Source organism: Tachysurus fulvidraco, chromosome 6, assembly GCF_022655615.1.
Source record: "Tachysurus fulvidraco isolate hzauxx_2018 chromosome 6, HZAU_PFXX_2.0, whole genome shotgun sequence".
NCBI lineage: Eukaryota > Metazoa > Chordata > Actinopteri > Siluriformes > Bagridae > Tachysurus > Tachysurus fulvidraco.
In genome coordinates, this window is record NC_062523.1 from 9,138,220 (window position 1) to 9,163,219 (window position 25,000).

General features: G+C 39.7%; 1 protein-coding gene across 6 annotated transcripts in view; it reads left to right on the forward strand.

Annotated features, from left to right (window-relative positions):
- LOC113642601 (protein FAM126B) overlaps positions 1-25,000 on the forward strand; it is a 69,369-nt gene that overhangs the window by 28,567 nt on the left and 15,802 nt on the right. For all 6 annotated transcript variants that reach the window (XM_047814620.1, XM_047814618.1, XM_047814619.1 and 3 more), the window contains 5 exons: positions 7,412-7,499; positions 17,071-17,119; positions 18,946-19,047; positions 19,500-19,679; positions 21,095-21,175. In XM_047814620.1, the coding sequence (XP_047670576.1) occupies positions 17,072-17,119; positions 18,946-19,047; positions 19,500-19,679; positions 21,095-21,175 (411 nt within the window). In that variant the 5' untranslated portion in view covers positions 7,412-7,499; position 17,071. The remainder of the gene's footprint in view (positions 1-7,411; positions 7,500-17,070; positions 17,120-18,945; positions 19,048-19,499; positions 19,680-21,094; positions 21,176-25,000) is intronic.

The following is a 25,000-nucleotide window of genomic DNA, read 5'->3' on the forward strand; positions in this document are numbered from 1 at the left end:
GATATTGTTAGTCAGATTTACACAAGCATAGAAACAGAACAAAAAGTTTAACATTTCTAACATCTGTCCCTAATGATCAAGCCTGAGGTGACAGCGGTGAGGAAAATCTCCCTGTGATGATATGAGGAAGAAACCTTCAGACTCAGAAGCGAACCTCATCCTCAGTGTGAATAATGTCCTTTAAACAACAGTTTGTTGTCAAGTGGAATTGTGCAACCGAGAGTTCCTGAGGAACTAATAGGTCTAATTCTATGAAATAGAAATGATGCATGCTGAAAGTGTAATTTGACTGCACCATGAATGTTAAAGCTTTGGAAGATGATCAGTTTGAGCAGAGGCCATACGGTGAGAGAGCTGGACGAGATCAGCATCGCTCTCTCTGAGTTAAAATGAAGCAAGAACTTGTAACAACAGCGTCACTTGTTTTATATTTTTCTTTAAACAGTGTACTTCTAAAGCCATTAGCTCATCATTATGTTGTCAGCATGTGAACACACAGATCGTTATCAGCAGGAATTTACTACGTCAGAACCTTTGTTTCACCTGTGTTTGGTCAGTGATTACAGAGTCACATTATGTCCTGATGAGTGAAGTGTAATAAACAGGAAGCTGTGGCATGTGTCCCAGTGCTGCGACGAGTGGACTTCCAGAGGAAAATAGTCCTCGAAAAAGTAGTTCTTTGTTCTCCGCTTCATTAGCCTCAGCCACAAATAACCAACAATGAGACCGGCGTCGATCAAGCTGCTTTTGTATGCGAGTGTGGAAAGTACAAACCTAGGTGGGCTCCTGCATCGTCTACACAATACCTTATTTATTTACTTATTTATTTGCAGTTACTTTTCTATTCTTCTACATCGAGACCTTTTTTAAAAAGGTAACGACGGAGTGAGGCGGACAGTAAGGTCCCTCAGAAGCGATCGGTGAAGGAGACGTCACGATTGACATGTTAAAGAAGCCAGTCATGTTTTATTTAGAGACATGTTTGAAGGCTAGAATGAGAAGTATGTGTATGTTTTTGTCTCCTCTTCACCAACATCTTGGCTGGTGTCTGAAGATTGGCATCTCTAATTTGTCTGTAGTGTGCGTGTGTGTGTGCATGCGTGTGCGTGCGTGTGCATGCGTGTGTGTGTGCATGCGTGTGCATGTGTGTGCGTGAGTGTGTGCATGCGTGTGCGTGCCTGTGTGTGTGAGTGTGTGCACGTGTGTGTGTGTGTGTGCATGTGAGTGAGTGAGAGTGTGCGTGCGTGTGCATGCGTGTGTGTGTGCATGCGTGTGTGTGTGCATGCGTGTGCATGCGTGTGCGTGAGTGTGTGCATGCGTGTGCGTGCCTGTGTGTGTGTGTGTGCATGCGTGTGCGTGCCTGTGTGTGTGAGTGTGTGCACACGTGTGTGTGTGTGTGCATGTGAGTGAGTGAGAGTGTGCGTGCGTGTGCATGCGTGTGTGTGTGCATGCGTGTGCATGCGTGTGCGTGAGTGTGTGCATGCGTGTGCGTGCCTGTGTGTGTGAGTGTGTGCACACGTGTGCGTGCATGTGTGTGTCAGTGTGTGCATGCGCGTGTGTGCACACGTGTGTGAGTGTGCACGCATGTGTGAGTGTGCACGCGCGTGTGTGTGTGTGCATGCTTACGAACGAATGTGCGATTATGCATTGTGATTGACTAGCACCCTGTCCACTGTAGACTTCATGCTCCCTGCTCCTCAGTAGGATGTGTATGTGTTTGTGTGCATATGTGAATGTGTGTGTGTGCTGTCTTCTTACACATAACCATTTCATTCATATTGAAATCATATTTGTACTTATTTATAAATTTCTTTAAAATGAAATGACAGACTTGAAGCCCATTGTGCGTGCTCGAGCCTCTAATTAGAAAGTTGTGAGGAACGAATGATGTAACATCACAAATGTCCTCTAAATGTCTACGGAAAAGCGCTGTTCTGTTTTGTTATCTGTGATCCGTGTTCTCTTGCACAGTATCAGACCGAGTGCACATGGCGTCATGAGGCTCCGCTGGAAGATATCACTGAAACACGGCTCTATTTTGGCCTTGAGCCGTTACTAATCTGCTCTCACATCTGATTCCTTCATACACCATATTTGACCCCATCACTTACATTTCTCCATTTAAACGTTTCCTCCATTGTCTTTTTTCTTTTTTTTTTTCTTTTTTTTTGCATACACTGGACACGTTATTGAGCTGCACTTCTGTTTTATTCCCTCATTTGTATAAAGAGAAGCTAGTTGTCAGGCTGGTGTTTGGCTTGAGGGATGAGCATGCTTTAAGTGGATCAGATTAGCGCTGGATAGTTAATAGGATTTTCCAAACGATCTGCATTCATTCAGTGATGTCAGAGATCGGGACACAGGATCCCTCTGTTCGGACAACAAGTTTATTCGATTGAATTTCTTTTCCTAATTACTTATAGAAGTGGATAAATCCGGGACAAGCAGATTCACCAAAATGCAGTTAACGTAACACACCTTCATGCTGTAATTAGAGCAAGTTTCTTATTTGGGAACTGTCCAAGTGATGGATTACAACAACAGTCTATCTGAGGCGTGATCTGGTTGTCCGTAAACAGATTATTATTAGGGTGATTAATTATCGTGCATGATGGTAGAGGATCTTTTCAGATCACAGGTGTGATGCTATAATTATTATTATTGATGTCAGTGTCGGCTCGAGTGCTTAAAACTCTGGATTGTTGATCAGAGGATCAAGGTTCAAGCCCCAGCACTGTTGGGCTCTTGCTCAGTGGGCCAGCAGTTGGTGGACCTGGACTTTGAACTCACAACCTTCCGATTGGTAGACCAACACCTTAACCACTAGGCTCCGGGGTGCTGTATCATGACCCACTTCCAAAGTTGGGATATGTGAAGAAAGAATTTTACTTTGACCAATGAGAAGACATTTTACTCGCATGGGACTTGCATAAACATTTTGGTAAGCTTTGAAATTTTGTCGTGTGAAAGCGAGCTGATCCAAAAGAGAAAAATGAAGTCTGTCGTTCCAATCACAGGATGGAAAAAGCCTGGTCGGATCTCTTCAAACAGTATAAAAAAATTCATTATTTTATTGCAGCAAATTGGATATAAAATGAGGCATTTTGTTGGTTCTGTTGGTCTACAGTCTGAGATGGTGAACACCTTCAAACTTTGAGGTGAACAAGTTTTTGGGGCATCTCTGAGAGCAGAAATTTGTTTGAGCTCAACATTTACTTTAAAAAATAAAAAAGTTATCTATAAATATACAGTTCCTAGGTAGAAACAGATAGTTCTACACTACAAATGTATATGTTCTGAACCATACTACACATCGCACACAACAAACCTTAACACAGACATTTTAAACTTAAATTTAAATATATTACTATAAATTTTACCAAAGATGAATTGTTTTCCTTATTGCCCAAGTTTGTGGATACTTCTGAAATTTGTGAAGTTCCCACTGAGATGAATTAAGTGTCTACCTTTGTCTGTCTCTCTGTCTGTCTGTCTTAACCACCAATGTGGAGTATTTCTAATAAAAAACAAAAGGGTTATTGTGTAAATGTGCACCTGTCAGTCATCTTCCCAAATATTCATAATATAAGTGGATCAGGTCAAAAAAACCCTAATACCTACGATACCATTCTGTTAGCACAGGTCCGCTTTGAGCACTGTGATGGTCCCTCATCCATTTCCATTTCCAGGATTTGGCAGACGCCCTATACAGAGCGACTTACATTATCTCATTTTTTTGTACAACTGAGTAATTGAGGGTTAAAGGCCCTTCTCAGGGGTCAAACAGTGCCAGCTTTGTGGACTGGGGATCGAACCCGCAACCTTCCGATTGTTAGCCCATTATCCACTAGGCTACCAGATGCCCAAATTATCCCTGATTTGCTTTTATTTTGCCAGCTCACGCAATCAGTTTTAATTTTTTAATTAAATTTTGCACTGCACCATAAAACTAAGCTCAGCTTTCTCTTCCAGCCAAAACATTGTCTTGTTTGAAATATATTATGGCTCAACCACATCACTGTAGGCTCCACATTAATGCCCCCGCAGCACAGCTGCCAAGAATCCATTAGGCAAACTCTTAAACAAAGTTTTTTTTTCTTTCTTTCCTTTTTCCCTTATTAGACGACAGTGCCAGATTTTCTTTGGGTTTTAGTGAAGTATGTCCCTGTTCACTGCAAGCTCTTGTCTCCTTGTTGTGGAGGGAAAAAAAAAGCAAAGCCTTCCAACAGTGTATGACTCATTTCAGACGGCTGTGCTGTTTTTAAAAATAATAATCTGAGGATACAGGGATCTCTTTTGGTGCTAATATTCCTCCGATTACTTTTTACTCGTTCGCTTGTAGTCAGATGTGGTTGACAGGCCCTGTGTTAAACAGCTGTTTATGTGGCCTGGTTGTGTTTATCTTTAGCATGTAGATCCCATGCAGAGAAATAGGCTTGGGAACGTGATGTTATGATGCATGGTCTTATAGGTGAGGTGCCATTTTTAAGCCAGATTAGTTCATGAGTTTTCATATAAACTGATGGTGCAAGTCATTGTGGTTGTTGGAGATTGTATTCTTGTTGCAACTTGCCACAAAGCACCTCTAATATCTTTATTATTGTTGGATATTCATTACACAGTAAAATTCTTTTTTTTTTTTTGCATATCCAAGCTTTGGATGTTGGAGTAAGAGGGTAGGTTCAGCCATGATATAGTTCCCCTGGAGCAGAAAGGGATAAAAGCCTTGCTTAAGGGCCCAACAGTGGCAGCTTGACTGCGCTGGAGCTTGAACCTCGACCTTCCGATCAACAACACAGAGTCTTAACCACTTGAGCTACCAAAACAAATCCAGGTTATAAAATCAATGGAATAGAATAGTATTCCAAACACTTTAGCTTAGTGGTAGCTCAACTGGTTAAGGCTCTGGGTTATTGATCATAGGATTGGGGTTCAAGCCCCAGCACAGCCAAGCTGCCACTGTTGGGCCCTTGAGGAAGGCCCACAACCCTCCCTGCTCCAGGGGTGCTGTATCATAGCTGCCCCTGCACTCTGACCCCAACCTCTTCAGTTGGGGTATGTGAAGAAAAGAATTCCACTGTGCTGTAATGTATATGTGGTGATAATTAAGGGTTCTATGCAGCAATGGGGATAAATTGTCTCCGTCCTTTTCACTGAGCTTGTTCCCAGGAGTAAAACCAGGCCGGGGGATTCTGTTGTTGTTGTTCATCTACCTGAAGGTCATGAGATGTGAGATTTTTAGCTCACCAGGCTTGTAAAGCTTGGGTAGAATTACAGTAGCTCGAACCGTACAAATCATTGTCCTCTGATCTCCGTCTTCAATAAGGAGTTTTTCAGAACCGCCTGTTGATGGGTTTGTTTGTTTCTTTGTTTTTGTTTTTTTTAATAATTCTGTATAAACTCTAGAGCATGTGAAATGAGAAACTCCCAGATCCCATGTTCCAATGATACAACATGATGTCACGTTAGTTTCCAAGCTTTACTGACACTTTATATGTCACACTTGGGGAAATAAAAGGTTAGCAGTATAGAAATGGAAGGAATGTAAGGATCATATAACACACAGAATAGTTACAGCCTTTAGTTGTCGGAGTGCCGTGTATTGATATGGAGTGAGGGCTTAAGATGAAACTGAAACCCTGATGTTTACACTTTAAATGTGTTTATTGGGCTCCATGTATACACACCTTTACATACATACAGTGTAAGAAACTCTACCAGGTGATATATCGTCTGTGGAATTTGCCTCAGGGTGTGTGTGTGTGTGTGTGTGTGTGTGTGTGTGTGTGTGTGTGTGTGTGTGTGTGTGTGCAGTATATTCAGAAAGTATTCAGACCCCTTTCGCCTCTTCAGCTTGACACTACTATTGTTCAAATTCATTATTTTTCCGCATTAAAGGTGGGATGCATGATGAAAAGCCAATGTTGACATTTGAAATTACCAAAACAAACACGCCCCTAATCCAAATGGGTGTCACCCCTGTATTGATAACTCCGCCCCCACACATAGATACATAACCCAGGCAACTATTATGTTGGAACCTGCTGGGGCAGCTGGCCAAGGGGATATTTTTATCAATAAATGAACTCAATGAGTAATACTATGGTAATACAAATACAAATGTGTTTTTGTAGTACTGTGTGCTGTACCATGAAAGGTTTAGCTCCGTTTCATGCGGAAGACGTTCAGTTCTCTCCAGCGTTGGAAAGCTGATCCTATATTAACACGGGTCCTGCTTCTTTCCTTATCATAAGCCTTTCTTCGCTTTTCGTTTTTATCCGCCTTGTCAAATGTTTCAGTCGCTTTTGGCTAATGTCACACATGTGCACTGAAGACACGCCCCTTTCTGCTCATTGGCTACACGTTTGTTTTGTTTGTCGGTCCAACTCAGTTTTCTGGAGCATTTCTCAAACAACGTGCACCCCACCTTTAATCTACACTCAGTAAGCCATAATGGCAAAGTAAAAACAGAATTCTAGAAATGTCTGTAAAGGGTACAGGAGCTCACGGTATCATTGCCACAGCCCAGGTTCGATTCCAGGGAGCTCACCCAGCCACTGAAGGGTTAAATGCAATTCCCAAGCCTGGAGGGAAATGGGAGGTTTACGTCTGGAAGAACATCCGGAGTAAAACCTCCGCCAAATCTAATATGTGGACCTTGTGATATGTTGTCATGACTCCAGACAGGGAAAGAACAACAACATAAGTAATTCAGACCCTTTGCAACAACACTTGAAATTTAGCTTAGATGCCTCCTATTTCTCTGTCGTTGCTGAAATGTTACCACACCTTGATTGGCGTCCACCTGTGGTAAATTCAATCGATTGGACATGATATGGAATGGCACACACCTCTTAGTAGGAGACCTCACAGCTGGCAATGCACATCAGAGCAAAAACCGAGCCATGGGGTCACTGAGGATCTGCACACGCACACACACATACACATACACGCACGCACACACACGCGTACACACGCGCACACACACGCGCACACACGCACACACACTCGCACACACACGCGCACACACACACACGCACGCACACACACGCAAACAGTTGAATGAAAGCTGAAAAAAAAAAGGTCTTCTGCCCAGAAGATACTTTTCCATTTATACCGGATGTTTAGATAAGGAGGAGTGAACATTTGTCATGACTAAATCCCTCTGTGTGTACACACTTCAACGTTTCCGACAGGTGCAGTGTGTAGTGTTAACACATCAAGCGACAAATATGCTTTAATCTGGACCGACTGTTACATGTAAAACAAAGCAGTGAATCCATTTTGTTTATAACATCCCACGCTCTGAGTCCTAACTCGAGTTAAGATTTGGGTCATTTATAAAGTCGTGACTAAACCAGCGCACTGTCCTTCACCTGACCTGATGCATCTTTTCCCTCTGTCACCTCAGGTGAGCGGTGGGAGATCAGCAGATGTCCGGCTACATGGAGGCCCGAGCTCTTCACGCAGTGACGATCTGAGCATCGGGAGCGAGCGAGGTAATGCAGTAGAGTCAGATCTGAAAACGAGCTCAGACAGGGAGGAAGAAAATAAGCCGCTTTTCAATCAGAACGCTTTAAGAGAATACAGCCATTAAAATGACTGTACTTTTGCTGTGGTCATGATTGAATTCAGTTATTACAATTTAATAATTACTTATGTTTAAATTAATAATGAATGAATTAAATAAATAATAAATAAACAGACAAACGAAACAAAATAATAATAATAATAATAATAATAATAATAATATTGTTCTTGTTGTTTTTTCATTTTATTTATTTATTTGTTTGTTTTATTTTTTTATTTATAGAAAAAAAATTTTTTTTTTCCTCAACACTAGTTTAGGTAGATTTAAATGTCTACTTATAATCATTTGCACTGTTGCACTGTTACAAGTTTCAACTCCACAGTCAGTCCCTGTGGAGTCGGGAAGCTCTACATCTTTTCTTTGCTTCAATACAAACTTGTTCTTATGACCACCGACAGCTGAGGACAATAAGAGCTGATGTGTTTCAAAAGTACTTAACTATTTAACGTGGTCTATCTCTTAATATCTAATTTACAGCTTAATTTATTATTCATTTATAAGATGTCAGTATTTGACCTCTTATACATTTTGTCAGTTTGAGTGATCTTGTAAATATATGAGGCTCATTAATAGATCAATAAAATAATCAGTAATTTAATTCAGTAAATTTTTTAATTCAGTAAATATTTGCCAGATAGTAAGTCAGTCATTATTTCCTTTAGTGAACTTCACACGTGCGTACCTAATGATCTTCACTCATTCGCTTCAGTCTTTTACGTATGATCAGGATTTTGACACGAGTGAATTGAGTATTGGTCAAAACGGACACTTTGACCGGCACTTCAAAACTAGGAATATTTCATAAGGATAATTAATCATTTAAATAAAAGAGATTAATCTGCACATAAACTGAAACCCTAGCCTGTGGTTTCAACATTCTGACCGAGGGAATGTTTGTCAGTGCAAATTTCGCTACAGACCCTGATGCTAATACGCATTAAAAGCCACAAACCAAACAAATCTCAGCAACCTTACTTGAGAGGGTTAAAGCTTGATAGCTAAAGCAAAATTAATCACAGGTTAAATTTGCTTAGTAAATTCCTGTATATATTACATTGTGGTGTTAACTTAAATGAATGGGAAGGTGAAGTCTTTCCTTATTCCTTTATATAGGTGTGACTTAGTCTGGAAAATGTCCAGAGAGTTACATTTGTACTGTTTGGAACACGCATTTGTTCAGCGTGACTTTATCCATACATCTCATTAATATAACTGAGGTGTTGATGGTTATGAGTCTTGCTCAAGGGCGCCGGGGTTGTAGCTTGGCAGTAGTGGGATGTGAATAACCACTTAGCTCTTGGAATAAGAGAAATTTCCCAGGATTATGTGAATATAATCAACTTCAGCATCTATGGTTAGTGTTAGTTTACAAAAAAAAGGGTGTTTATAATGTTTAGTGGATTGGATTTGTGGTTAATACTTTTGCCTTGTACCTCCAGGGCTTAGGGATTGATTCCTGTCTGCACCTCTATGTGTATAGACTTTGTACGTTCCTCCAGGTTCTTTCTGGTCCCTCAGTTTCCATACTAAAAACATATATTGCAGCCTGCTTGGCATTTTATTTATCACCTCCTTAGTCTGCGACCTAGCAAAACAGTATCGTTGTATTTATTGCTACAGTATAGACTTCACAGCACTTCTGTACGTCGCTCCCGATAAGGGCGTCCGCCAAATGCCATAAATAGAAATGTAAATATTCGGAGTTGCACAAGAGAGAGATATATGCATCATTAAAAATGCAAAAACACTATACAACAATGCAGGGTGTTAGCTACGGATAGGCAGAGCCATATGCACTACGTTTCGTTCTCACAGCACCTGAGTAGCTAATGAAGACATCAGACAAGCGAAAGTGACAGCAGGGATTTTTTGGAAGAGTGAAATGAAACAGATTGTAATCAAAGCAGAACAGCGCAGGTTCGGATCGCAACGTAGAGCAACCAGCGCAGAGAACGGGTTCGCATTTGCATTCAGCGTGGCACATCACATCTGTGCTATCATCTGTCAACTTGAGCAAATGGAGCTCTCAGTCTTTCAAATCACCACTAGAATCATCATACGAGACACGAGAGGAAAATATGCTAATCACAAACCGCTAAACTGTCAGTTTAACTCACCGTCAACAGACACTGAACTGATTATAGATCCAGTAAACACTTATCTACATATACAACATATCAACTGATATTCTACACAACCACAGCTCTGGGCTCTGAACTGCTGCCTAATGCAGTCTCTTTCATTTCCAGATATTCAAATCACAGCTATTTTCATGCCCTACCCTGCTTTTTTTCTTTTTTTTTTTTTTAAGAGCAGATGTCTGATTGATTTCCATGAGATCCATTTTGTAATTGGTGGGGAAAAAAAGCTGGAAAATGGAAAATACATCCTGTTTGATTTCATAGGAGAGTTATCTTTTTTTGATTGTTTGTTTGTTTGTTTTGAGGAAGAAGAACGCGACGTGACATACGGCTAAGTATGGTGACCCATACTCAGAATTCGTTCTCTGCATTTGACCCATCCAGAGTGCACACACACACACACCGTGAACACACACCCGGAGCAGTGGGGGGGTTTGGTGCCTTGCTCAAGGGCACCTCAGTCGTGGCCGGCCCGAGACTCGAACCCACAACCTTAGGATTACGAGTCAGACTCTCTAACCATTAGGCTTGCTTAGTACTGTTCAGGTCAGTATTATAGTGAATCCTGGGTATATGCTCAGGTCCAGATGTTATTGGGGCTTTAAAAGGAATATCATTTATTTTTGTAATAAAGTTATCATTTGTGTAACACAATATAATATAATAAAGATCTTAGTGCCATAAATCTAGGGGGGAAAAAAACAATAAAACTGAGCAAGGTTTTAATGAATGTTTATTATTTGGAACTGATTTATCAAATACTTGAGATGAACAACACAAGAAACAAAAGATTAGAAGTCACTGGTATTGAAATCCAGCTTTCAGAAATGCTTCTGCAAATCCAGATAAATTACAACAAATAAAAAATAATAATAATTCAATTTGACCCAAGCACAAGGGTTAAATGTGTAATCCTATCCTGACAGAGTAAGTGAACAGAGTAAAGCTCACTCTCCCATGTCAGATGGACGAGGAGGTTCCTCTAAATGTTTCCTCATATCATCTCACAGAGAAACGTGTACGTTTAAATTTTGAAACGTTTGGAATTTCTCTACTTCTGCAAAATGACAAAATGTCTGTTGTTTAAAGTTTAATTCAATTTACCTTGCACCTCCAGGTCTAAAGGTTTGATTCCTGCATACACCTCTGTGTGTGAAGACTTTGCATGTTCTCCCAGGTTCCTCCAGATCCCCCTCCATTCTAAAGATATACGTTGCAGGCTGCTTGACATGTCAAATTATCTGTGGTGTGTGAGAGTGTGTGAATGTGCACTGCGATGACCAGGATGCCACAGTATCCCTCATCTCATACCCTGAATCTCCTGAGAAAGACTCCAGGTTCCACACAATTAAACTCTATGTAGCATTGCTTCACAGTGAAACACCGCCCACAAATACACAAGAAATGACTCGATCTTTCCTGGATGTGCTGAGGTGCACTGGTGAAATCGATCTATCAGACATTTTCAATCAGTAGAAACAAATGAATTATTTTCTGGCCACAAGTCTGATATAAAAGGACTCTGTTGGCTTTCAGTGTGAAACGTTTTTCTTCCTCTTTTGGCAACACCTTAGACAGAATTTCATATTTTTATGATGGAATTTTAGATGCTTATGAAGAAGCACTCGGGGCAGAAATGTGTTGGATATCACCATATACAGTACTTTAAAAATAGAAACCTTTATTTTTTATTTTTAGAACTTTTCTCTAAATAGTTTTCCCTTCAGGGGCATGGTGGCTTAGTGGTTAGCACGTTCGCTGCACACCTCCAGGGTTGGGGGATCGATTCCCGCCTCTGCCTTGTGTGTGTGGAGTTTGCATGTTCTCCCCGTGCCTCGGGGGTCTCCTCCGGGTACTCCAGTTTCCTCCCCCGGTCCAAAGACATGCATGGTAGGATGATTGGCATCTCTGGAAAATTGTCCATAGTGTGTGATTGCGTGAGTGAATGAGAGCGTGTGTGCCCTGTGATGGGTTGGCACTCCGTCCAGGTGTATCCTGCCTTTATGCCCGATGATGCCTGAGATATGCACAGGCTCCCCGTGACCCGTGGTAGTTTGGAAAACGAATGAATGAAATTTCCCTTCCATGCAGGCTAGATAAAAACAGAAATACTTATGAAAGACTATATCTTTTTAAAGGAGAGTCTACTTTCATATGAGTCGTTAATCGCCGCTGCCTGCTGGGACATTCGATGCCAAACATGGACGCAACAAAACAGCTGCAAATTTCATTTAAAATTTTTGGAAAAACAATGAGAGTTACTTTATTTATTTATTTTATCAGAAAACTGCCAGTACAGGATTCACCTTTAAAACATTTTGGAGTAATGGAGTAGTGTTTTGGCTGAATGTGTGTTCGTGTCACTTGGCGCGTCTTGGCTGAAATCTGAAAGAAAAGAAAAAAAATTGCAAGCTTCTCCAAATATCACAGATTTTGCATAATCTTGTATTAATTTATGCGATCACATAATCACAATAGCCCGAAGGAATTGCGAAATACTGTAAATCTGAGACCGAGGCAATCTCCATGTAAACCTGTCATGCAGAATATAGAATATAATTTATTCAAAAGGTCGTGAATTTTTAATCAGCTTATACCAGAGGTTCTCAAATGACCCCCAGATGGACATGAATGAATTTTCTGTGACCTCAAGCCTTCGATATGTATATTTTTTTTTCTAATTTACAACACCTTTATAACTTTTGATTATTTTAATATTTCTTATTATGGTAGTAACAGAAGTGTAACTTTATGGACTAAGAACCAAAGAAATATTCTGTGCACTGTTTAAAAATAAATAAATAAATAAATCAAAATCAAGAAAGCCTAAATCTTATCAGGATTTCAAGAGAAACTGTTTGCAATTTCATGAACAGTCGAGTTAAACAAGCTCTCTTAAAACTGTTGGTCATCATCATGACTGTTGTCATGAACCAGAATCGTACACATGTATACAATCTGACACTGTTTGTTTGTTTGTTTGTTTGTTTGTTTGTTTGTTTTACATAGCAAACGTAGATGGACAGGAATTTTTTTTTCCACTTACACTTGTGCTAAAAAGACTAAAATAACAGGCAGGTGATAGCCAGTCAGTCTTACACATCACCACAAAGCTACACGGGATATCTGAAATGTGGTTCAGAATGCTATGCTTTGAAATTTGTTTGTAAAAATAATACATTAAAGCAAAGTTCTTCCTTCGCATATCCCAACTTTAGAGGTTGTGGCTCAGAGTGCAGGTTCAGTCATGATACAGCGCTCGTACAGCAAAAAGGCTTAAGGGCCTTGCTCAAGGGCACAGCAGTGGCAGCTTTGCATTGCTGGGGCTTGAACCCCGACCTTTTGATCAGCAAACCAGACCATTTAACCACTTGAGCCACCACTGGCCCAATGGGCTTTCATATTGAGCTTAATCCTCTTATTCTAAACCCTGCTTTTAACCCCAGCTAGAGGAATGTAGTACATAACCCAGTTATGGAACTCTGCTCTGAAGCAGGATTAGCTTTTGCTTTTTATTAACCCCACATTGCGGTGCTAAACATCTACACTGTGAAACCATGTGTTGTTAAATGCTTAGCAACAGACACCCAATCAGAGCAGTCCGTTTCATATCACATGCTTTATAGTCACAGAAACCCCAAGTGTTGTGTAAACAGTAGTTAAGAAGTTTGTCTTTCTCTTTTTTTTTTCTTTGTTTTCTTGACTTTGAGCATCTCACAAGGATTAAAACAGCCAAGAAGGATTTACGTTCTCACGGGTGAGAAAGTACGAGACAAGCCTTTATTTTAAACTGTCACACACAGTATTGATCCTGTCACGGTTGTTAAGATCGTAAATATGCAATTTAGCGCATTAAAGCACAGGTTTATGGATGTACGGTGTGAAAGGTCAGGTTATGAGTTCCCGGGATTCATTTGAATCTTGGGTAATGTATAAGCAATGTGAAACATTATGAATGTCACAGAAGTGTAAAAAGCAACCTTATAGTGACGACCTCAGAAAGTCGAGTCTAGATGAATGTCTTTCAGGTCTTTGTTAGAGTCACGAAAATTATTTATTTATTTATTTATTTTTTTTAATGCATGACTGAAACAGCACCAGCAACATAAGTGAAATTAGCTCTTGAACAATGTGCAGATGGAATCATGTGACAATACAACTTCCTAATCTATACTGTAACGAAGCACCCGTAGGATCCATTTGCAGTACAGGGAGGATTTATTCAAAAAGAAACAGACAAACAAATAAAAAAAAAAATAAAGGTAAGAAAAGCAGTCAGTCGAGAAAACAACAGCAAAAGGGCAAATCCAAAAAATACAAAAGTCCAGAGAACAAACGAGGTCGATACATAAATAGCAATGCTTAGTACGTAGTTCAATACTTCGTGTACTGTATAGCAGATGGTGTGTCGCGCTCATAAAGCCGAAACCCCTCAAGTGAAACCCATAACCCCGAGTTTGGCTGAGGGTTTCATCTGGAGGTTGGAATGGAAAACGTGAGTGTCGTCGTAACAAATACACAATTGTCATTGTCAGACTGTATATGACTGTAGAAAGTCAGTATATGACTGTAGAAAGGGCGTTATTTATAATAACACTCTTTGGGGTTTATTATAATAACCCTCTTCGATGTCAAACCCTCCAGTGTCACCCAAATGAGGATGAGGTTCCCTTTTGAGTCTGGTTCCTCTCTAGGTTTCTTTCTCTTTAATATAAGCTAGTTTTTTCCTCATTATAGTCACCTCAGTCACCTCAGGATTGTTCATTGTGGATAAATACAAACACATTTAAGTCTAACATTAATCTTGTTGTACCAAAACATTTTGTCCCATATATTTCTTATGCTCCGTAAAGCTGCTTGAGATGATGTCTACTGTTAAATGCACAATACAAATCAAATTTATTAGAATTGAATTAAATTGAATTGAACAATCAGGCGACATTGAATTTCCAAGATTGCCAGTTTCCCGATATTCACTAAAGCCCTAGTTTTAGTGTGAACAGAAATCCCAGATGGAGAAAAAAATGTGTATTGTTAGAATAAGGCATTTAGCACAGGGTCTTAATCAATGTGTATGATATTCAACACCATTTTCTTTTTCAATACAAGCCTGACATTAGTGCTCAGAGTTCACCCTAATACTGTATACTGTATGCAATACAACACAGTACAATGTTTTTGGACGGTTCTTTTCTGTGCCTGATCGGTCCCTCTGGGCCCTGGTCCACGTATGTTGTGTGTGTGGGTGTGTTGTGATGAATTTATAACAGACTATTTGGATCGGTCGTACAATCGTACAACACAAGCAGTTTGAGGAATGAGTCATCATCGCACGTCGTTACTCATGCGCATGATTGCTCTTTCCCCTCTGGTGTCAGCGATAAGAGGAAACTTACTCCAATTGGAACTGGAAGCTCTTAGTTTTATAGCACTTGTGTTCACAGGCAAAGCTTAAAGGCAATAACGATTTATGACCCGCTGCTGTTGCGGGTGATGTCAGGCCTCGACGGGATACGCCGTATTCCCACGCTAAATGTATCCATCAACGCACACACACACACACACACACAATTCCCTCCCAGATGTAATGCAACTTTTTTATGGCAGATGAAGTGAGAGAGCAGTGAGCAGCTCAGTAATGGGGTGGAGCAGTGGCTCAGTTTTGAAGGCTGTGTGATTCCTGCACTTGTTTTGCTATACGGGACACGTCCAGGGAAAATTTGGCTGCACTCTCGCTCACCTGCCTGACATAAGAATAGAGATGCATTGTGCTCACACATAGCACATTATTTTTAGTGTTGTTATGGCTGTGGCTGCAAGGTTGCCTTTGAGATCTAAAGATAAACCAGTAAAGCTGGCAAATTTGAAACACTTTAGCAGACACCCTTGTGGTTTATCTTATTAATATACTACTGGCCCAGCGGTGGCAGATTGGTGGACCTGGGATTTGAGCTTGCAGCTTTTCAGTTGGTAGTCAGTAGTCTAACACCTTAGCCACTAGGCTACGAGATCCGTGTACGTTTCCTGTCGACTGCAGAACCACTGAGGACCAGAGATAACGAGAACATTTTTCAGTTTCGCTTGATGTTTGTTTTGATTATCTTGAGTTTACCTGGAAGAGGACTGACACTACCTCGAACCTTGTTTAATCTCCTTAAACTTTTTGCCCAAACGAATGACGATCAGGTCACCAGTACACCAGGGTTTGGTTCAAACTCACTAACATGCAGTATTTTTGCTTAAACATTTAGAAATGCATAACACGTGTGTGTGTGTGTGTGTGTGTGTGTGTGTGTGTGTGTGTGTGTGTGTGTGTGTGTGTGTGTGTGTGTGTGTGTGTGTGTGTTTCACAAAATGGAATCTGAGGGAATTACAGCACAGAGGCTCTTCCTGTTAAGTCTAACAAGGTTTGAGACATTTGTAGAAGATCATGCATAACAATCTTCTCCATATTGAACTTCTGTTTGTTCCTCGGTATCACAGGTTTTGTGGAGCTGGCAGTGCAGGACGTGGTAATTGTAGTCATTTATATGTGGGTATGGTTGAAAGATTAAAGTTTTCACATCCTGGAACATGCAGGGATTTTTGTGATTTTTGCAGATGGATTTTTTTAGTAAAATCTATGGTGTAACTTGCACAGTTTTTTTTTTTTTTTTTTTTTTAATTTATTTATTTTAGTTTCTGTTTTGTTCAGAAAACTGCTTGATTTTTCAAAGTGCATAATTCTTCTTTTAAACTGCACACGTGTGTGTGTGTGTGTGTGAGTGTGTGTGTGTGTGTGTGTGTGTGTGTGTGTGTGTGTGTACTTTGCATGTTTTGTTGACATCAAATGACTTGTCTTGGCCAAAATCCACATAAAATATCTACTAATTTTGAAAATTGGTAAACTCCTTCTACTATTTCCGCAGTCAAAAAATTGGAAAATCCTGTAGCGACTGATTAACAATAAACCTGTTGTCATATTGCAACTCAACTCTCTAGTTTGCACTTTAATATGCATAAAAATCTCATCCTCTTTAGCTTGTTTTGATTGTTTTGCTGTAGAATTAAGCATGTAAAGTGTGTCCTAAAGCTTTTTGGTTCGCAAAAAATTGGTAAAATGGGAACAAAATCAGGTGAAAAGTTGCGAAGGTGAAGCTACAGCTGTACTGCATAGACTAATATCAGCTAACAGAGACACACTAGAGACTAAAGTCTCCCCTCTAACAGGAAAAGGTCAAAGCAGAAGAAAAACAAAAATCCATCTCATTAATATTCTCTCTCTCTCTCTCTCTCTCTCTCTCTCTCTCTCTCTCTCTCTCTCTCTCTCTCTCTCTCTCTCTCCCTCTCCCTGTCTAGGATGCTGGGGGAGGGGAGAGTAGTGGAGGAATGGCTTTCAGAATTCAAGGTGAGTCGCTCTTCTTCTTCTTCTTCAGCTCTCAGTTTGATTTATTTCCTCTTACTTTAGGAGTGGGCGATATGTCAAATTAAAATGAACTCATAATAAACATTTAAATCATCCATGTTACAGAACACACTTTAGGTTGGATATAACCTGGCAAAAAACAAACCTGAAACAGCTAGTTTTTACTCGCTGTCACACACACGCATACACACACGCACACACACGTGCACACACACACTGTTCTTTTATGAATAGTGGGAGTAGATTTAGTGTTCATGCTGAAAATTCCAAAAGGAGACATGCACTTCAGTACCCAGATGATGCACTTATCCAACCCAAAAAAAAATGCAGTGTGGAATATTGAACACTTCGTGCACTCAGTGCTCACAGCTTACGTAACTGAAGGGGGCGGGGCTACCAGGCATTGACTCTGGGTGAGACAACATTTTCAAGATGGCCGGCAACATTCCAGTCGATGAGGCACCTTAGAAACACAAGCAGCATCACAATACTTGCGTTTGATATGACATTCAAATCATGCAATTCATTCTATCAACTGGGAGACAGCTCAAAGTTCCAGGTGGTAAAAAAAAAAGAACAAGTTGATACACTATGATGACGCATGATTTGGGATGCAGCTAAATATATTGCAACAGTGTTTAATTTGGCCAGTGTTGCAATACTTACAGCCAGGTTGAGTTCTCGATTCTGATTGGTCCAAAGGGGTTTGGTCAGTTCTTCTCTAGCAGCAGCTGTGACGAAGGTGAAGAAGGCCGTGGCAGCGTCTCTACCATCTCAGCCGCTCGAGGGACATTAAATTGTCCTTTCAGATGCTAAAGACTTTCTACACCAACACTATTGAGAGCGTCCTTACGGGAAGCATCACAGCCTGGACTGGGAACAGCACTAGACAGGACAGGTGAGCTTTCCATGGGGTGGTGCATTCAGCTGCGCATACCGTCCGCATCAAGCTCCTGGACATGGAGTTTATATACAGCAAGTCCAGGAAGATATTGAAAAAAAAACTCAGACATCCAAACAATGGACTCTTTTCTCTGTTGCGCTCAGGGAAGCACTACCGCACTTTGAAGGTAAACACAGAGTGAATGAGGAGAAGCTTCTTCCCACAGGCCATTCAGGCCTTCAACCTGGTGAACACCTAGAGCCTGGACCCAGAAAGGCATTGCACATTACACGCATTGCATATTACATGTACATCCTGCACTTTAACATTTATACATGTCCATATTTCCTTTATTTTCCGTACTCATGCACATCACTGAATCACACTACCTCTACATGTTTTTCTACTTATATTGTATTCGCCTGTTCCTTATCTGTATTCCTTTATTTTATTATTTTCCCTACTTTTGTTTTTTTTTAGGCCAGTCGTACAAAGCTTGTTGTACGGTGTATGATTGTGTATGTCACACACACACACACACAGATACACAACAGAACTAAATGGTCCAGTAAAGAGCAGGTGGTAGCTCCAATAGTGTGTACTCCAGTCATCTGGGGAAGACAGGATGGAACAGCAGTTGCCTCGAGATGCCTAAAGTGTTCTCAACTGTTTGACAGCACTCTCTGTATGACTGCGCTCTCTGTCTGACCGCGCTTTCGGTCTGACTGCACTTTCTGTATGTCTGCGCTCTCTGTCTGACTGATCTTTCTGTGTCTAGACTGCTCTTTCTATTTCTGATTACGCATAGAAAACCGTGAAACCATGGCAGGTTTCACTGACAAAGCTAATAGTATCTGCTCAAAATTTCCCTTACTATATTCCACTTTTACTGTCAATAATCCTTTTCTCTTCCTTTCTCTGTCAGACATTACCCGAGTCTCAATTCTCCAGCTATGCGAGCTCTCTCTATCGGAAGAAGAACCTGGTTCCGGCCCTCTACAGAGTCATCCAGGACCCCAACAGCGAGGTGAGAGGAGACATCATAATCATTTAAGTGTGACTTTCAGTCTGACACACAGGAAAAAAAGCCACTCTCTGTTAGCTTACAGCTTTAACCACTGAGCACTGAGTCATGTGGCCTAGTTCTCATTGTGTCAGGACCTCTTCTCCAGGATCCCCATCATGTTGGAAAGTTAAGGATAATAATTTCAAATCCTACAGCTGGCAAAAAAGCACTGCTGGAGTAAGGATTACATGCTCTATCAGTTGTGTGGCATGTCTCAGCATTGAGTGACGCAAATTTGGTAATGACGGTTATGGCTTATATGGTTATTTAGGCCCAGATTTGGTAAATCGTTTCCTTTTTTTTAACCCATTGACCAAACTGTCCTGACTACTCCAGATTCCAGTTCATTCCAGCTTGCCGTATACATATTAACCTAGTGTAACAGCAACGTGTTTTTGTTTCCTTTTCTGTAGCTTTTGGAACCAGTGTGCAACCAGCTGTTTGAACTGTACCGGAACTCAGATGCCCGTCTGCGCCGCTTCACCCTGCAGTTCCTGCCCGAGCTGGTGTGGGTTTACCTGCGATTCACAGCCAGTAGGGAGCGCCAGATCAATGGATGCATCGAGGCTCTGCTGTTGGGCATCTACAACCTGGTGGGTAGCAACGGATATAGAGATGGATGGAATAGAGGAAGAGGTGATTTGTATCATGTAACTAAAGTGGCTCTAGGGATGGCTGGTTAGCCGTAAGGGAACCAAATGGATAAAAGGAGATTGAATGCCAGAATAGGATGCAGAAGGTGGCAGATGGTTGCAGCAAAGATAGAGTCTTTCTTAAATGGAGCTTAATTTAGATAGTAAAGATCAGTGAACGATGCAGGATCACCCGGTATTTCAGATTCTACCGATTTTTGGGGGATTTTTACACACGGCAAACTCTAGACAGAATGGTGCAGAAAGCATCTAGTAAGATGTGATGAATTAGGGCTGAGGAGAATAGCCAAACAGGTTCAAGCTGGCAGGAACACTTCACTTACTAATAAACCACTCTGTACAAACATGCTGAGCAGAAAAGCATCTCAGAACACACAGTGTTGAAATTTAGTGTTTTTGTCCTTTACAGGATCTTAGAACAAATTTACTTTTATCAACGGTTAGATTTTTCTCATGATTTACTAACTGCAAATTTTTGTTAGCATAATTCTGCATATGACTCTTCCAAATGAAATGATCAAATGAAGCCGTTAATCTGAATGTGAAGTTGGAGTGTAAACAACCTAAAATTTCAAGTCCACTTACAAGAACTGTTTGGTAGTTAGAATAAAACAACACAGGTTTTTTAAACTATAGTTGGTGTTAGCTTCGTTTTTGTTTAGTTCCCATCTCTAGGCAGACACCTTGCTGCATGTGTGTGTAAATCAGTTGTGTTCATCCCTGTCTGATGTGTACAGGGTATAAACTCTCCTGCAGAGTCACAAAAAGGCTGCGTTAGATCATATCTAGTAGATCAATATTTATCTCTGTGTAATCGTAAGTCATTATGAACAGCAGGAAACATCAAAGCTACAGACCAAGAATTATTATGGTTAAAGTGTGTATCTGTGTGTGTCTGTGTTTCTGAGTCTCTCTCTCTCTCTCTCTCTCTCTCTCTCTCTCTCTCTCTCTCTCTCTCTCTCTCTCTCTCTCTCTCTCTCTCTGTCTGTGTGTGTGTGATGTGGATGGTGAACAGAGATTTCAGGGTGATTTGGTATCACTGCAGGTGCAGACTGGGTTCATTATCATTAGCATGCTAACACTGTGGTGGCATTCAAGGACACACATGAGTCATCAGGAGAGAATTTGAAGTGTGTTCCTGTATGCTCATTCAAACACACACACACACACACACACACACACACCAACACAGTAATGGATTGTGTACACTCATCAAAGTGCACGTTCGTCTTACCTCAGTAGTAGGAATTTGTAATTACGGTATTTTGTTGGGGGAATAAAAAACATGTCCTTATATACAGTAAAGAAGGATGGACAGGTGGACTTTCTCTGATAAAACGCTTTTTTTTTTGTAGGAGATTGTAGACAAAGAGGGAAATGGCAAGCTGCTGTCCTTCACCATTCCTTCACTGTCTAAACCATCAATATATCACGAGGTAAGAACATGTGTGTAATTTTGTATGTACATAGTACTGGTATGATAAGTGATAAGAACAGTGAGGATAAGCAAAGTGCATCGATGTGCCTGATATTCACAAACACAAGAGCATGCGTGGTGCGTGATCTCACTCCTGCCTTTGCTTCATCAGTTTTCATAACAGCAGGCTGTGCTGTCCACAGGATTCAGGACTCTGTGTGTGTTTCTGTCTGTGCATTTGTGTGTGCGCACGTGTACGTGTGTGGGCTGATCTGAGCTCGTGCTGTTCTGAAGAAGTGCCTGTGCTTTTCAGACGTGTCAGAAATGGTGCATCAAGTGTGAAGATTCTACAAAGTGACCAGAAATCATACCATTATTTTCACAGTGTTTACTTGTTTGAATCATGTTTTGAGTATCTATACATTATATCTATACTATACATTTTCTACACTACCCAAAAATACACTACCCAAAAATATACTACTCTGTACTATACTACCCAAAAATATACTACTCTATACTATACTACCCAAAAATATACTATCCAATACTATACTACCCAATACTATAATACTCTATACTATACTACCCAATACTATACTACTCTATACTATACTACCCAAAAATATACTACCCTATACTATACTACCCAATACTATAATACTCTATACTATACTACCCTATATTATACTACTCTATACTATACTACCCTATACTATACTACTCTATACTATACTACCCAATACTATACTACTCTATACTATAATACTCTATACTATACTACCCGATACTATACTACTCTATACTATACCACCCAATACTATACTACTCTTTACTATACTACTCTATACTATACTACCCAATACTATACTGCTCTATACTATACTACCCAATACTATACTACTCTTTACTATACTACCCAATACTATACTACCCAATACTATAATACCCTATACTATACTACCCAATACTATACTACTCTATACTATACTACCCTATACTATACTACCCAATACTATACTACTATATACTATAATACCCTATACTATACTACCCAATACTATACTACTCTATACTATACTACCCTATACTATACTACCCAATACTATACTACTCTATACTATACTACTCTATACTATACTACCCAATACTATACTACTCTATACTATAATACTCTATACTATACTACCCAATACTATACTACTCTATACTATAATACTCTATACTATACTACCCAATACTATACTACTCTTCACTATACTACCCTATACTATACTACCCAATACTATACTACTCTATACTATAATACTCTATACTATACTACCCAATACTATACTACTCTATACTATACTACCCTATACTATACTACCCAATACTATACTACTCTATACTATACTACTCTATACTATACTACCCAATACTATACTACTCTATACTATAATACTCTATACTATACTACCCAATACTATACTACTCTTCACTATACTACCCTATACTATACTACCCAATACTATACTACTCTATACTATAATACTCTATACTATACTACCCAATACTATACTACTCTATACTATACTACCCAATACTATACTACTCTTTACTATACTACCCAATACTATACTACCCAATACTATACTACTCTATACTATACTACCCAATACTATACTACCCTATACTATACTACTCTATACTATACTAACCAATACTATACTACCCAATACTATACAATTCTATACTATACTACCCTATACTATACTACTCTATACTATACTACCCTATACTATACTACCCAATACTATACAATTCTATACTATACTACCCAAAAATATACTACCCTATACCACCCTATACTATACTGTACTGTACTGTGCTATTATACCATACTTTTCTACACTAACCTTTACTGTACTTTTCTATAATATACTAAATTCTATTTTATAGTATACTATTCTACCCAATCATATTCTAATCCATACTAACTATGGTATATAACTATACCATACTTTTCTACCCTACAATCTACTTTACCATACACCATAAACTATACTATACTATACTATACTACACTATACTATACTACCCAATACTACACTACCCAAATCTATACTGGACTGTAATGTACTATACTTTTCTATACTACCTAATAATATACTATACTGTTGTTATTCTATACGTTTCTACACTAGCCTATACTGTAATGTTCTATACCATACTAATTTCTATTATATAGTATATTATTCTACCCGATCATATTATAATCCATACTATAATTATACCACACTTTTCTACCCTACCCCATCCTGTACTACCCTACCCTTTACTTTACCGCACTATATCAACACTGTACTATTCTATGCTATTGTTTGTTGCATTTTTCTTTTCTTTTTCTTTTCTACACTGTTTGTTTGTCTTGCTTGCTTGCTATCATTCTTTCTTGTTAATTAGTATTATTTGCTGTACTTTATCATTCTTGTTTATCTTAAACATTCCTATAATAATATGTTTTTTCCTGTCCATGATCCTTAAAGTGTTGTGTGTAATCCGGGTAAATGATTTGTTCTTTCATGTTTTCATTTTCTCACTTTTTGTAATTGTCCTTGCACTGAGTTCGCAGCTCATGGGCCTCTGAATCTCTGTTATAAGATTTATCCCTACACTTATCCAAAGAGCTATCTGGTTTTATAGATGTTTATGTTGTTCTTATGCAAGATGGAAAATTAAGACCTGTGTTTTTAATGTTTAATAATGTCTTTATAAATGCTGCTAATCCATTAAGTCTAGCATTTAACGTACAAGCATCAGACAACTCATTTTAAAGAATAATATAGAAGCATTAATTAAATAAATCATGTGCTGTAGCCTGTGCTACTTTCTCATTGGGTTAAAAATGCTGGACAGGCCACACCCACAAAAACGACAGGTGGGACAAGTGACTCGTCTCTTGTCGAGGTGAACACTGAGTGACAGGGTTGAGTGACCATCATGAACATCCCGGAAAAGTCATGGAAGTCTGGTTTGAGATTTTTTTGGACCAAAATCCTATAAGCCATATACTGTTTCTCCACCTAGGGGGCTAGAGAGCAGGTTCGGATGGACATGAAGTAAAACCCGATTTAAAAAGTCTTGTTTCGTACCATATTTTTCCACATGGAAGTTTTAAAGTTCTGGAAATGTCATGTATTATGTGAGGGAACACTGAGTTTTTCTCACAGTGAATAATCAACACACTCCTCATGGCTCATGCAGGTTTGTTAACAAACACAATCAGCGTCTCCTCCCAGCTTTAGATTTGCCCCGCAGCGAAGCAGCAGTAAGTGATGCAGTGCTTCAGCTTCTACAGAAATGCTGTATGACTAATTTACTGCAAGTAATCACAAGTATGAGATCCTTCAATCTCATCACTGCCACACAAGGGAAGTCTGCCTGTGTGTGTGTGTGTGTGTGTGTGTGTGTGTGTGTGTGTGTGTGTGTGTGTGTGTGTGTGTGTGTGTGTGTGTGTGTGTGTGTGTGTGTGTGTGTGTGTGTGTGTGTGTGTGTGTGTGTGTGCGTGCGCATTTTGTGTGCATTTTCTTTTAACTCTATAAACACAAAAGCAGTTCCAGTGCAGTGAGGATGCACGTGCAGGCTGAGGCTTCAGTATTAGTCACTATTCTGCTGTTAATCTGCCAGCGTGTGTTTCTGCAGAGCTGCTCGTGTGATGGTACTGAATACAAGCGCATCTATGGTTTATTAGGATTTCTTACATGAATTCATTATTAGAATGATTTATTACATTAGTAATCTGACATTACACTTTGATGCTCAGTCACTCCAGGATTTGTAAGAAAGGAATGCAAAGCAAGTA